At 48.5% G+C, this 15713-nt stretch overlaps 1 protein-coding gene across 1 annotated transcript; it reads left to right on the top strand.

Annotated features, from left to right (window-relative positions):
- Positions 1 to 2355: 2355 nt before the first annotated feature.
- GCNT3 (glucosaminyl (N-acetyl) transferase 3, mucin type) lies at positions 2356 to 15574 on the top strand. Its single transcript, XM_075007043.1, has 2 exons — positions 2356 to 3911; positions 9300 to 15574. The coding sequence occupies exon 1, from the start codon at positions 2535 to 2537 to the stop codon at positions 3846 to 3848; it is 1314 nt and encodes a 437-aa protein (XP_074863144.1). The 5' UTR covers positions 2356 to 2534; the 3' UTR covers positions 3849 to 3911; positions 9300 to 15574.
- Positions 15575 to 15713: the final 139 nt, after the last annotated feature.

Genomic DNA, 15713 nt, shown 5'->3' with positions numbered 1-15713 from the left:
GAGGTTGATGTTGGGGTGAAAGTTTTTGAAGTCCTGGTGGAATTCCTCCAGAGTCTCCTTCCCGTGTGTCCAGATGATGAAGATGTCATCAATGTAGCGTAAGTAGAGATGGGGTGTTAGTGGACGAGAGCTAAGGAAGCGCTGTTCCAGGTCAGCCATGAAAATATTGGCATATTGAGGGGCCATGCAGGTACCCATAGTTGTGCCGCTGATTTGAAGGTATATATCATCGCCAAATCTGAAATAGTTGTGTGTGAGGATAAAGTTACGGAGCTCAGCCATCAGATGTGCTGTAGCATCATCAGGTATACTGTTCCGGACAGCATTTATTCCATCTTTGTGTGGGATGTTGGTATAGAGAGTTGGTATGGCTTATTTATACCTGGCCCTGCAGATTTCCATGACCAGCATCTGATGAAATGAGTCTGTGCTCACAAAAGCTCATGCTCAAAACTTTTCTGTTAGTGTCTAAGTTGCCACAGGACCCTTCGTTGCTGTTACAGATCCAGACTAACATGGCTACCCCTCCGAAGATTGGTAAAGTTGCTGAGATTTTGGGAAATTTTCTCAAAAGGCAAAGAACAGAGGACAGGGGAAATGTAGAGAAATTGCATGTTGGTGCCAATTCTTTCTATGATCTGGATGATAGACCCTCCAGAGATTTTTCATTAGAAAGGACAATGACACGTGTTAATGCTCTGTTAAAGGGTAACTTGAAAGAAAGAGAGAGAGAGAGGTATGTTCCATAGATCAAAATGGCTACACAACTCGAGGATCAGGTCTTCTATCTACTCTGAAAAACTGTAATGCTTAGTTTTTTTTAATGTGAATAAAGTAACATCAGAATTAAGACAAAAAAGCAGGCATGTAACACTTAAAGACTAACAAAATAATTTAGTAGGTGACGAGCTTTCGTGGGAGAGACCCACTTCTTCAGATCCTCATGTAGCTGAGGGACCTCCATTCCAAATGGCTGAATGTAGTGCCTTGCATGTTGGATAGTGACAGGGAAGTAGCCAGGTTACTCTGTATTCTATCAAAACAAAAAAGCAGTCCTGTAGCACTTCAAAGGCTAACAAAATAATGGATTAGGCCATGAGCTTTCCTGGGACAGACCCACTTCTGTGCAGGAGCTCTGCTCGTTGCCTTCAAAGGGACCAGAATCTGGCTCACAAGGCGCAAACACTGTTTGTAAGAGAGGGCAACTGGGCAAGCACAGCCTGGCTCCTCAGGCGGCCCAGGCAGGGAGAGAGGGACACAGGAAGAGACGATGCCTGAGAAGAGGAAACAGCCCCTCTTTTGCCCTGGCTATAGGAGCCAGGGGTCAGACTGGAGGCAGGAGGGGAGTCGCTGGAGCGAACAGGGAGGCAGAGATGGTGGGGAATGTAGATGTGCTGCCACCGCGCTCCCCGAATGGAAGGGGACCAAGGTGAGAGGGGCCGGGAAAGGCTCGGGAGCAGTGAGGGCTCATCCCGGTCAGAGGGGTTTAAAGCCTCCCTTAGCTGCTCTGGCCCGCTCCCCAGGGGCCGCCTCTTGCTTTATTTAATGATGGCGATAGGCACCTGCTGTCCTGGGGCTTGAGGACACGGGGCGGGGGGTGTCTCCTCCCCTCTGCAGTCACACATGAGCCACGAAGACCCCTTTGAATCTCTGGCCCTCTGGGCAGGGCAGGATCACTCCTTGCCCCACTCCCTAGTGCCTCCAGGAGCCTGAGCTAAGGGGACGGGGTGTGACACTGGGGCCGGCGGACCAGAGCGCAAGCGGGGTGAGTGCAGCTGGGCTCCAGGGTGCTGCAGAAACGCCAGCGAGTGGCCGGGGGCAGAGGGGACCAGGTGGAGGGCTCCGGTTTTCAGTTCCTCCCGTCGCACTTTGGTGTCCTTGCGGAGACATTCCACGTGTGTGTGTGTCTGTGCGTGTCTGTCTGTCTCTGTGTGTGTGTGTGTGTCTGTCTGTCTCTGTGTCTGTGTGTGTGTCTGTGTGTGTCTGTCTCTGTGTGTCTGTCTGTCTGTGTATGTTTCTGTCTGTGCTTGTTTGTATGTCTGTGTGTCTGTCTGTCTGTCTGTGCTTGTTTGTATGTCTGTGTGTGTCTTTGTGTGTGTGTCTGTCTCTGTGTGTGTCTGCGTGTGTCTATGTGTCTGTGTGTGTGTGTCTGTCTGTCTCTCTGTGCTTGTTTGTATGTCTGTGTGTGTGTGTGTGTGTGTGTCTGTCTTCCTCTGCGAGTCTGTGTGTCTGTCCCTCTCTCTGTGTGCGTGCTCTCGCGCGAGGCGCCGTGCGGGGAAGCCAGCCCGGTGAGTAAGACTGTCCCAACAGGTACCAGGTAACATTGCAGAGAAGGAAATAGCAAGGCGAGGATTCGCGGCTTCCACGCACCTGCTGTCCGGGAGAAACTCACCCGGAGCCACTGCCCGGCGGGCGGCGCGGGGCGTTCCTGGACCCTGCTGATCCGGGGGGCGCTTCAGGAGGTGGGTTGGCCCCTGGGGGAACTTGGAGACAGTTGCGAGGCTCCCTCTTGCGCCCCCCCCTCCCCCCGCAGGATGTTTTGGGAGAGGAAGCGTCTGTGCCGCTGCCAGCGCCTGCTCTTGGCGGGGGCTCTGATGCTCTTTGCCACCGCGGTGCTGAAATACTCCTCCCGGGAATGCAGCTTCAGCGACCCGGGGCGAAGCAGCCTGCAGGACCAGAGCGAGGCGTGCAAGGACCAGCTCTACCGGCTGCTGCACCTCTCCCCCGGCGGCCGGCTCAGCTGCGCCGGGATCACCGCGGGGGAGGCGGGAGCCGTGCGGGAGGCCCTGCTGCGCCGGCTGGACAGGCCAGCCAGGCCGGAGCCGCGCTCCCCGCAGCATTACCTCAACCTGACCCGGGACTGCGCCCTCTTCAAAGCGGAGCGGCGGTTCCTGGAGTTCCCGCTGAGCAGGGAGGAGCAGGAGTTCCCCGTCGCCTACTCCATGGTGGTGCACGAGAACATCGAGATGTTCGAGCGGCTCTTGAGGGCCATCTACGCGCCCCAGAACCTCTACTGCGTCCACGTGGACCTCAAGTCCCCCGCGGACTTCCTGGCGGCCGTGCGCGGCGTCGCCGCCTGCTTCGCCAACGTCTTCGTGGCCGCCAAGCGGGAGCGAGTGGTGTACGCCTCCTGGTCGCGGGTGCAGGCGGACCTCAACTGCATGGAGGAGCTGCTGCGGAGCCCCGTGCCCTGGCGCTACCTGCTCAACACCTGCGGGGCCGATTTCCCCATCAAGACCAACGCCGAGATCGTGCGGAGCCTGAAAGTCCTCAACGGGAGAAACAACATGGAGTCGGAAAGGCCCTCGGCCTTCAAGAGCGGGCGCTGGAAGTACCGGCACCACGTGGGGGACTCCGTGGTCCGGAGCGACACGGAGAAGGGGCCCCCGCCCCACGGCTACGCCATGTTCACGGGCAGCGCCTACATTGTGGTCACCAGGGCCTTCGTTCGAGCCCTCTTTGAGAACCCCAGGGCGCAGCGGCTCCTGGAGTGGTCCAAAGATACCTACAGCCCAGATGAGCACGTCTGGGCCACGCTGCACCGGATGCCCAGCATGCCGGGGGCTGTCCCTCACAACGACAAGTACGAGGTCTCTGATGTCAACGCTCTGGCCAGGCTGGTGAAATGGGAATACCTGGAGGGAGATGTCGGCAAAGGGGCGCCCTACCCTCCCTGCACGGGGACCCACCGGCGGGCAGTCTGTGTGTATGGGGCCGGGGACCTCCACTGGATGCTCCAACAGCACCATCTGCTTGCCAACAAGTTTGACCCCAGCGTTGATGACACCGTGATCCAGTGTCTGGAGGAACATCTCCGCTACAAGTCTGTGTATGGGAGAAATCTGTGACCGCCTGTGTGGCCCAGTGACAAGGGAAGTCCCAAGAGCGACCTGGGAAGAACTTTACAAAAGGTGTGGAAGTATAACATTGTATAAGTATAACGTTGTATAAGGGGACATGCTGGATACATTGTATATGAGAGGGCATGCCAAAACATGTTACAAAGTATCTGAGGGAGCACACGTAGGGACAGTTAGCTTTTGAACGGAGAAGCAATTAAGATGGAGCCAGCACGTCTAAGAAGCAGGCATCAGAATGGAAGGTGTGAAGGGCAATTAGTTAAGTTAACTGGAAGCTGTTATAGGAGATTGTTAAGGGTGGCAGGTAATTGAAGATACATGACTGGTCTCAGGGATCTCGAAGGGTGGTGACTAAAATCTTTTTCTTCTTTTGTCTGTAACTTGTTCTCCAAAAAACTGTATAAATTAAGAGACACAAGCCCCACTCGGGGGGCTCACTTCTAAATGTATTAGCAGAGCGGCTTTGCTAATAAAACAGAGTGGTCTGATAAATTGTGAGTCTGAGTCAAACTTTGACAATTTGGAGGTTCCACCGAGATGGCAAGCGGCTTCACTGAGGCTGTGTGATCCCTGACTGCCTTGCAGGACGATCGTGGCAGCCGGCGCCTGGACGCTTAGTCCAAGTGATCCTCCACAAGACAGAAAGGTACACAGCAGCAGCGCAGTCTACGCCATTGAACTTGTTGGTTCCCACTCTGTTCGGGTAGGGGTCTTTGGATCCAGCTTCTGGAATCAGACGTCTCAGGTAATTATTATTTTTGTGCTTTAACCGGTTTGAGGACTGTCTTGTCTTTGTGTCTATCCGTCTTCCCTGTGGTGTGTGTGTGAATCTGGGAGCCATCTCTGTCCGGAGACTGGTTGACCAAGGGGTCCCCGTCCCCACGGTCTGAATAAGTGGAATCTGCACAGCTGCAGCTGCACCACGCCTTGGGTATAACCCCTGGTGTGAAAGCAAGGGCAGTTGAGGCAGTAGCCTGTGGGCTCCTTTCTGTGTGTTGCACCGGGTACCGCTCTGCCGAGCCCGAATTTCCTTCTTGTGTGAGTGCTGTGTGAAGTCCTCCTGGATGGGTAATCAGAAGTCTAAGGTAGAACAGTTCCCTAAGGGAACTCCGGCTTATTTTATGTATTTTAGGAGGGGTCCGGACTCTTGTAGGTTTCTTGAAAAATGGTCCAAATTAGCTCTAGAGAACCCCAAATTACAGTGGCCACTGTTAGGTTCTTGGGACAAGGATCGAGTGGACGCTTTAAAAAGCAAACTCGTCCTCCCAAAAACCAAATTGGAGAGAGGAGAAGTAGACTGCTTCATGCAGTGCTGGGAAGAGGCAAATCATAGATGGACTGAGTCAAAACTCACCGCTTTTAAAAATTCTAGCAAAAAAACTAAAAGTTCAATTGGATGCAGTCTCTCCCACCACTAGTCCGAGCGCTCCCCTTTGCCCAGTCCTGTGCAATGATCTGGATCAAACCCGACCCCCACCATACTCCTGCGCAAATAAGAAATCAGAAAAAGAAAAATCTTCAGTGACTACAGATAATGAAAGTGAAGAAGATACCCTCATTGGCCTCGCAGCTCTGCAAAATATTACGAAGAAGAAATCCAAAGCAGACTGCAAAGATTCTCTTGACATCTCTTCTTGGAAAAGAGAACCTGGGAGGTTAATGAGAGACTCTGATCAAACTGTTGTGGCACCCTTACGAGTCCTTAAGATGGGAGAAAGTGAGTCCATATGGGATTATAAGCCCTGGACTCGTACGGAACTTTTATCTATAGTTAAAGGTTTTCCCAAACCACAGGAAAACTCTATCAAATTTGCTGAGGAGTTTCTGTTAATCTGTGAAACCTATGAACCCTCTGAGACAGATCTCCTCCAACTGTGCAAATTGTTAGCTCCTGCCAGTTATTATGAAAAATGGTTGGCTGCCGCAGACTGGCCAGCTGAGGCACGCCACTCAACCATAAAAAGTACTGGCCCAGATTCGGTGTACAGAGACCGGTGTATGGCTCTTTGGAAGCGCCTGCATCAAGCCATTCCCAAAGTGTGGTCTCCTAAAACAAACTGGACAGCAATACGTTGCTGTAAGCAAGGGCAAGGAGAAAGCCCAGGCAACTATAGGTCCCAGCTAACTGATATTTTCCTACAACATTCAGGAATACAAGAGCCTGTTGTAAATGGGCAGGGGGCCTTGGCACATGCATTTGTTGATGGTCTTCTCCCTGCCACAGGCAGCATGTTAAAACGAATAAGTGTGGGATGGGAGACTGAAACCATGGACAAATTGCTGGCAGTAGCAGAGCATTGCCACCGCACTTTAAAAGGAAAGGAGGAACAGTCCTCCCAAAAGTTAATGGCTCTGCAGATACAGCATTATTCAGGGCTAAGCAGACCACACCGGGGACAGGGATGGGGTTGCGGAAGGGGGCGGGGGGCTGGATTAACTGGGGTTTGTAACTACTGTAAACAGCCTGGACACTGGAAAGGAGAGTGTCCAAGACGACCTAATAATTGTATGGGAAATCAAGTGAACCCCCCGCTGGTTCCTCCAGCTGATCCCCAACCCTATTTTTCACCCCAACAATGACGGGATGCTGGGGAACCTCAGAAAGTTTTAGCTCCCTTATTACCTCTGTCCCCTACTGGAGAATGTGTCCTGACTGTAAATGATTCTCTCTCGCTTTCCTTGTTGATACTGGAGCTTCTCTTTCTACAATCTGCACCACTGACTTGCCTGTGGTTCCCCGATCTGGAAAATCTGTGTCTGCTGTTGGCATTACAGGGATCCCTACCTCTTTTCCCCTCTCAAAACCTTTGTCTATTCAGGTCGGTCCCCTCTCTGAGGAACATGCATTCCTCCTCTCTGATTCCACCCCTGCAAACCTTCTGGGACGGGACTTGCTATGCAAACTTGGCTGTTCTATTTACTGCTCCCCAGATGGTGTCTATCTGCAAATCCCTCAGTCTTGCTTATGTGATTCTGTAGCCTCCCTGCTGTCTGAAACTTCCCTCTCCACTCCGGTGCCTTGCTGTCCTTTAACTCCGTCCCTAGAGCACCTAATCTCTCAGGTTCCTTCCTCCCTATGGCCATCTCACCCATCTGAAGTGGGCCGATTAAATACTGACCCAGTTCGGATTACTGTAGACAATTCCAAACCTCTGCCTCGCCTGTCTCAGTATCCTTTGAATCCTGAGGCAGAGGCTGGGATTGCTCCAGTTATATCTGCCTTAAAAGAACAAGGAATTATTGTCCCTTGTTCCAGCCCCTGTAACACCCCTATCCTCCCAGTTCAAAAGGCTGATGGCAAATTGTGGCGATTTGTTCAAGACCTTCGAGCTATTAACCGTATTGTCATAAATTCTTTTCCAGTGGTTCCTAACCCCGCTACAATACTAGCGTCTATTCCTCCAAATGCAACCCACTTTACTGTTGTAGATTTGTGCTCCGCTTTCTTCTCTGTCCCAGTTCACTCTGAATCCCAGTATCTCTTTGCCTTCTCCTGCAAGGGTCAGCAATATACATGGAGTACCCTTCCCCAGGGGTATACAGAGAGTCCATCCTATTTTTCTCAAGCCCTAGCCAGGGATCTTGCTGATCTGGTTTTCCCATCAGGATCCACACTGATCCAATATGTGGATGACTTACTCCTGTGCTCCCCCTCTCTGTCTGCCTCAGAAACTGATTCACTAACACTTCTCACAGCTTTAGCGTACAAGGGTCATAAGGCTTCTCGCACAAAATTGCAGCTCTGCCAAACCTCTGTCACATACCTAGGCTTCCTTCTCTCCCAGGGCTCCCGTACACTCTCTCCAGCCCGCGTACAAGCCATCCTTAGCTTTCCCCAGCCTTGCTCTCCACGCCAGGTCAGAAAATTCTTAGGCATGACAGGGTTCTGTAGGCAATGGATTCCCCAATATGCTTCTCTGGCTAAACCACTCCAAGAACTCACTCGATCCTCTGTACCTAACCCCATGCCATGGCCACTTGAAGCAAATGCTGCTTTCATCTCCCTTAAGCAGAATTTAGCCTCTGCCCCTGCCTTAGGGTTACCTAACTATGACAAACCTTTTACCCTTTTCTGTCACGAACAATCTGCTTGTGCCCTTGGGGTTCTTACTTAGGAGCACGGTGACAGAAATCGCCCGGTGGCTTATTTTTCTGCAAGCTTGGACCCTGTAGCCCAGGGTTTACCCCCTTGCCTAAGCGCTGTAGCTGCTGCAGCGCGCCTGGTCGAGATGTCTGAGTCCCTTGTCCTCCGCTCTCCTCTCACTCTCATGGTTCCCCATTCTGTGGAAACTCTCTTTCTGCAACGCAACACTGCTCACCTCTCCTCTGCTTGCCTCACTAGGTATGAACTTTTGCTGCTTTCAGCCTCACATATCACTATTAAGCGCTGCTCCCGGTTAAACCCTGCTACCCTCCTTCCTTTACCTAGTGATGGTGAACCCCATGACTGCCTTGCAACTGTCTCTGCTATCACTGTCCCGCACCCCAACCTTTCAGATGTACCTCTCCCTAACTCTGACTTAGTATTATTCACTGATGGGTCCTGTTATAGAAATGACCAAGGCCACCTTCTTGCAGGGTACACTGTGGTCTCTCTCTCTGAAACCACAGAAGCTGCGCCTTTACCCTCTGTGACCTCTGCCCAGGTGGCTGAACTGATTGCCCTAACCCGTGCCTGCTTTCTAGCCGAGGGGCTCTCTGCCACTATTTTTACTGATTCTCGGTATGCCTTTGGGGTTGTGCACGACTTTGGCACTCTCTGGCAGGCTCGAGGTTTTCTTACCTCTACTAGTACCCCTATCAAGAATGGCCCCTACGTTGCCGCCCTCCTGTATGCAGTTTTACTATCGTCTGCCTTGGCAATTGTTAAGTGTACTAGCCACTCAGCGGCAGACACCGAGGTGACAAAAGGTAATGCACTTGCTGATGCTGCTGCAAAACATGCCGCCACTATAAAACCTTCACCAGAAGCGTTTCTTGGTCCCCTCTCTGTCTCTGTAACGCCACCATCCCTGTCTCATCTCGCTCAGCTCCAGGATTCTGCCCCAGAAACAGAGAAAGACTCCTGGAGTGCTTTGGGTTGCTCTTTGCATTCTGATTCCCTTTGGCGATCGCCCACCGGTACCTTTGTAGCCCCCCTCTCACTCTACCCGTCTCTAGCCGCCCTGCTACGTGGTGTTTCGCATGTTGGCAAGGAGGGGATGGTCTCTGCTATGAGTAAGGCGGGGTGGTGGGCTCCCCATTTCAGCTCCTTTGCAACCCGCCACTGTGCCGCTTGTGTTACTTGTCAAAGCCACAATGTAGGCAAATCTGTAAAAGTAACACAAGGGTTCCGGGGTTTGCCTCAAGCACCTTTCCTACACTGGCAACTTGATTTTGTACAAATGCCAAAGTGTCAGAAATATGAATTCATTTTAGTTATAATATGTCTATTTTCAGGTTGGATTGAAGCCTTTCCCTGTCGCAAAGCTGATTCATTGTCTGTTGCAAAATGTCTGTTAAACCACATTATCCCTACCAAGGGAATTCCTGCCACTTTGTCTAGTGACCGGGGAACACATTTTACTGGAAAAATTGTTCAACATCTAAACCAGGTATTACATGTCACCCACCTGTTGCACTGCCCTTACCGTCCACAGAGTGCAGGGGCAGTTGAAAGGCGAAATGGTGTGCTTAAAAATAAGCTGGCAAAAATCTGTAGTTCCACAGGGTTAAACTGGCCAGCTGCTTTACCACTGGCCCTTATGGAAATTCGGTCATCCCCATCCCAGAGACACAAATTGAGTCCATTTGAAATCATCATGGGACGCCCTATGCGAACAATGGCTACTATTACCCCAGTCCCAGACCTAAACCTAACTCACAGCCTGCTCCTCCAGTACTGCAAAGGGTTAATGCAAGCTGTGAGCTCCTTCCATTCGCAGGTGTGAGCAGCTTGGCCGACGGAACCCACCTCTGCTGCCTGTCATGCTCTTGAGCCTGGTGATTGGGTCTGTCTGCGGCACCACCTTCGGAAGCACGCCTTGGAACCCCGGTGGAAGGGTCCATACCAGGTACTGCTCACCACCCAGACAGCAGTGAAATTATCCGGCATCGCTGCATGGATCCACGCCTCACAGTGTAAGCCAGCACCACCTCCAGGGGACCAAGCACCTCTGCAAGACCACGCAGAATCAGCTTCAACCCCAGAAGACAAAGAGGAACAGCCTGCAATACCTTACAATCTGCGCTCTCGTAAGGGTTGCCAGAAGCAGAGGGTAAGCAGACAGCAGGACCCAACAAACAAGAAGCAGTAGTGAGCCTAGCGCCTGCTGCCTGGTGGACGTAAAACCGTGACTGCGGTTCCCTCGAAAGGGGTTGTCGGAACCAGAAAGGGTCCTGCTTCCAACATGTGTCCTTGGAGAAGCTTAATCCTCAGCTACTGTGTCCTGAGGGTCTGGGGAATCCAGAGTGACAGTGACAATTCTTTCATCCAACAACAGGTGCAGATAGCCCAGATCCTGAATATTTCTAATTGCTGGGTCTGCAGCCACATCCCAGCTCACTCACAAGCTAGTATCCCCACCATGGCAATCCCTTTGAATTCCTCAGAGCTTGCTGGAGAACCCTATCCACTTAAAAGGACATGGAAGGAAAATGACTCTTGGGGGCTGGGAAAAACATATGTTCCTAAACTTATAAGTGTGGTGAAAGGAAAGGGCCACTGGTGCTGGGTGTGTAATGGGACAGGGCTGAATCTAGGGAGGAGCAGCTGTCTCCAATACATCGTGTCCCATGGTGTATGGGACTATTCAAACAAGGTTGGAGAATGGCGAACCGGGTATGGAAAGATAAACTTCCTCTCAACCTGGGATCAAACCAGAGATTCAATCTCTTGCTCCCCCTGCAGCCTCCCTGAGAAAAACAGCACCATCTACAAATGTCATGTAAATGCTACCTCTTCTCCCAGTGAAAATCATCCTGTGCCCTTTGGGGGATACTATTCCTCCTTCGTAAATTCTTACATGTCAAAGGGTTGCAGTCAACCCTTCCCAGCTTTAATGGGACATCATTGGGTTTGTGGGGAAAATGCTTACCTTCCCCACGAAGAACCAAGTTCCTTGTGGAAATGGATAAGTAATTTATTCAATTTCTCTAGTCTGGGAAACTGGTTGTTTCAAGGAATCCTGACTATCCTATTTGGAATTCTAATAATCTTTGTGTGTTTTCAATTGATTTCTTGTTGTATCCAAAACTGCACAAGACACACCATCCATCAGGAAACCCCTAACCAGAGTGCTAATCTAATGTTGTTAAATGTCACCAGTGAAAGTAATGAAAAAGAACGATTGATGTATGGAATCCAGTAAGTCGTTGGTCATGGGCGTAGCCTTGATCAAAAGGGGGGATTGTGGAAGTATAACATTGTATAAGTATAACGTTGTATAAGGGGACATGCTGGATACATTGTATATGAGAGGGCATGTCAAAACATGTTACAAAGTATCTGAGGGAGCACACGTAGGGACAGTTAGCTTTTGAATAGAGAAGCAATTAAGATGGAGCCAGCACGTCTAAGAAGCAGGCATCAGAATGGAAGGTGTGAAGGGCAATTAGTTAAGTTAACTGGAAGCTGTTATAGGAGATTGTTAAGGATGGCAGGTAATTGAAGATACATGACTGGTCTCAGGGATCTCGAAGGGTGGTGACTAAAATCTTTTTCTTCTTTTGTCTGTAACTTGTTCTCCAAAAAACTGTATAAATTAAGAGACACAAGCCCCACTCGGGGGGCTCACTTCTAAATGTATTAGCAGAGCGGCTTTGCTAATAAAACAGAGTGGTCTGATAAATTGTGAGTCTGAGTCAAACTTTGACAAAGGGGAAATGCCACCTCACCTTTCCAGAGCACGTGGTTTGACTCACACTCTGTGCTACTCAGGAATTTCCCTCTGCACACAGCACTTGAAATGATTGACAGTATTCCTCCCACGGGTTAAACAATAAAAAAATCTTCATATATGCTGCATGACTTCCAGTGAAACCTCTGGGAGAGATTCCAGGCTTTCTTAAGTACTGCTCCACTCTGAACAGAAAGCCTCCAGTAAGTGATTCCCCTGTCCTGGGCATAGTTGCTTCTGATGGATTACACTGTGTTTCAGTTCTAGTAAAAGCTCTGAAGGCAAGAAAAAAGGGATTTATTTATTATTCAGTTGCTTATTTAATTCATTTCCTCCGTTCTGCCGGGGAGGTGGGGTTCTAGAGGAATTGTAGTTTACATTATAAAGTAAGGGAATTGCATTGTAGAACAGGAAATAAGACAACCTAGTTCCCAGCCTCATTCATTTTCTTTTGGGCTATGCCTGTGCTAGAAGCATTTATCGACAGAGCTGTGTTGACAAAACCTCTGTCAACAGAATGCATCGACACACAAAAGCAGATGGATGGAGCGATCCATTCTGTCGACAGAGAGCAGCCAGCCTCCCTGCCCTCTCTCGACAGAATGGCTGACCAGAACTCTGCAAACAGTGCTGTCCATTGAACCTGAAGCCCTCTCTGTCGACTGAAGTGTCCACACTGCACTGCTGTTGACAGAAGTGTTATTCTTCAAATGTTCCAAGGATAACACTATAGAGACAAATGCAGAGCTCTGTTGAGACTCTGGCAACAGAATGCTTTATGGCTGTGTCTACACTAGAGAGTTTTGTTGACAAAAGTGCAGTGTAGACACTTCTGTTGACCGAGAGGACTTCTGGTTGCTGGGCAGCCCTCTGTGCAGAGCTGCCATTCTGCTTTCTGGCACCAGAAGGCCATGGGGTCTGGCAGTTCTCTGTCGAAAGAGCAAGTTGTGTGCAGATGCAATCTGTTGAGAGAGGTTCTGTGGAGATTTCCCTATCGACAGTAACTTCTGTTGACAAATACTTCTAGTGTAGACATAGCCTGACTCTAGCCAGGTCTAGGGAGCATTAACTACCCACAGCTTGGATAAGAAAATAAACAGGTCCTAAATATTTCTCCCACGATCCATACAGTTCCCACAGAGGAGGAATTTCAAGGCTGTGCCTACACTAGAGAGTTTTGTCGGCAGAAGGTGGCCTTCTGTTGACACAACTCAAGGAGCACCTACACACATAGGGGGCTTGTCTACACTACCACCTTCCTTCGAAGGAAGGATGGTAATTAGGGTGCTGGGAGTTTACTAATGAAGTGCTGCCGTGCATAGGCAGCACTTCATTAAGCAAATTCCCTGCCATACCCCCCACCCCTGCGGCAACTCTGAAGTTTTAAACTTTGAAGTACTGGCACAGGTCTAGCCAGGGCTCACCCGCTGGTACTTTGAAGTGCTGGGGCAATTTGGAAGTCCCCTTACTCCTCAAAATCTGTAGAAATCTGTGTGTTTAAATGATGCTGTTTGAATCCATAATGGTATAGAATAGGAACTGCAATCCAAGAGTATTCAAATATGCAGTTCTGACACATTCCTATATCCCTGTCTTGGATACGGTGGTTGATGTGCAAGTTGTACTTAAGTAGCATTTTCAGATTGTTTAAAATAGCTGGCTACCAGTTTTGGAGAAAGAACTCCATACACTGCAGTATAGCGTTTTTCATCATTGTGGTGAACGCTGGAAGGACCTGTTTTATTTGTAGACGTGATTTTCTGGTATAATAGGATACAGTGGCAGTCTGAAAGATAAAATCTCTTGAGGATATTATAAGCCTTAATATTTTAAACATGTCACCTTTACTTTGGGTAAAGCAAAAGCAGTAGATTTACTTTGAATCAACGCCTTTTTTTGTTCCCACTTACCTTTAGCTTCTGCTTTGTTTCACCCTCTTTTCATTCCAGGTTTTACTAATCTTTTGCACACACCCTCCAAGTCAAGATTCCTTTTGCATTTTTTAACCACCCTGTGCAATTTATGTAAGTTAGACCTGTATTTTCTCTTTTTTCCAATTCTGCCTTTTCAGTTGCTTGTATTTAGCAATAAAAGGTGGGCAAGTCAATCTTGAAAACATTGCCAGAGTTTTGGAGTCCAGGATTAAAGGTTCGGATCAGCTCCTATAAGAGCACAAACTGCTCTCTTTGCTTTTGCTGTGGCTATGTGCCAGCAGTGACTTTTCAGATCCTTTTCTGTTACTTATTTCGGACTGAGCCCACTTGAGCCTTTTACTACATCAGTCATTTTGGCTTGGTTCACTTTACACATGCAACTAGCAGCAAGTTAACTGGCAGCTATATTTTGTATATTTAATTGTGTTCTGTTCAGAGTAACAAAACTATGAAACACAAAAATTCAGCTCCTTGGGTATTTTATGTATGTTATGGTTTAAAAGCTGAGAATACAGAGGACTGGGTGATCAGAGAGATCTTGGTTATTTTGACTTGCTGCATGGCCAAAGCCATTTAACTTAAGTGCCTCAGTTTCTTAATCCGCAAAACTGAAACAATAACCCTAAACTCCAGCGGTGTGGTGAGTTTTGTGAGATTTGTAGATAAAAGGTGCCATATATGAAAGTCACTGTTACAAAGAGAACCCTGAGATCCAGTCCCAATGAAGAGAGGCAGGATTTCCATGGAAAGTAAGGTGTGTCTCCTATCTTAATCTGATAAGTAACCATTAGTCAACTCCTCCCTTCCTTCCTTCCTTCTCTACAGCTTCTCTTGTAACAGATGAGGACTGGAAAGGAAACAATCATACATTTTTATATTGTACTGTACCTGCCAAGAGAGCTTTGCTAGCTAATCCAGGTGGCTTTCAAGGGCGCCGCTCCTTTCCCTATGCATTTTCTTGAGCCTTAATTTATTGTTCTTTATGCTATTACCCTGAAGTATATTTCACCAGTGCAATACTACAGTACTGTGGCTGCTGGAAATCAACAACTGTTCTCCTCTTGATGTCTGCGGAAACTCCATGTCAGCTGGCTGGAGCATTTAAATCAGGCTGACTGACTGGATTTCAATGCTTTGATTTTCTTTTTTAATTAGTAATGTAAATAGGTTGAAATGTAAAATGCCACATCTGATAGGAAACCTGAATGTTGTAAAACTGCTCTGAGCAGCACACAAGTTATTGACTGATAAGGACCTGACCTCACAAACACCAAATGAAGTAGGTGACTCCCATAACGAAACCTATTTACTTCACCAGAAAGATTCATGTGCTTAAAGTTAGGCATGGGCATAAATGTTTGATGTATCAGTGGCTAAAGTTGTATTTCTGTTAAAAACTTCTTAGAGGCATAAAATGTGTCACTTAAGTACAACACTGCTCAGTATCAATAATGAAAACTTATGGACCTTTTCATGGGGCTAGCAAATATATTGGGAGCTTTCCGTATTCCTGGGGCAAATGTTCAAAATAAGAATCCTAATGATAAGTACCTAAATCTGAGTTTAGGAACCTAAGGGTGAGATTTTAAAAATCCTCTGGAATGATTATGGGGCACATATCCTATGGATTTCAGAGTGCAAACTCTGATAGACATGCATAGGCTGGTCACTGTGTCTGAGGATGGTAACAGTTGCAATTTTGCACGAGCTGGCAGAGTTCTCATACAAGGATGTTAATGAGACCCCACTCTCTTTTTTCAAGACCTATGACTATTTTAAATCCAATTTATTTAAGTTGGAGAAAACTAATATCTACATAAAATCTACTAAGATTTAGCAAGTTAGAGAAACGCAAGACATCCAGTGTAGCTATATAAGACTGTAAAATAAATAAAAATCTGGAAACAAAATATGAGTTATGCATATTATATTCACAAGCAAAGGGTCACAGGCAGAGATGGGGGGAAGGGTCAGGCTGGGGACCGACTGGCTCAGTAGCAGTATGATGGAAAGGGACCTAGGGGTTATCGTGGATGAAAGGC

The sequence above is a fragment of the Carettochelys insculpta genome, chromosome 12 (genome assembly GCF_033958435.1).
Source record: "Carettochelys insculpta isolate YL-2023 chromosome 12, ASM3395843v1, whole genome shotgun sequence".
Taxonomy (NCBI): Eukaryota; Metazoa; Chordata; order Testudines; family Carettochelyidae; genus Carettochelys; species Carettochelys insculpta.
The sequence above is the reverse complement of the archived record's forward strand: the minus strand, read 5'-3'. Positions and strand labels throughout refer to the sequence as shown.

Coding starts and splice junctions, on each gene's coding strand:
- GCNT3 (XM_075007043.1), top strand. CDS start 2,535: ATGTTTTGGGAGAGGAAGCGTCTGTGCCGCTGCCAGCGCCTGCTCTTG.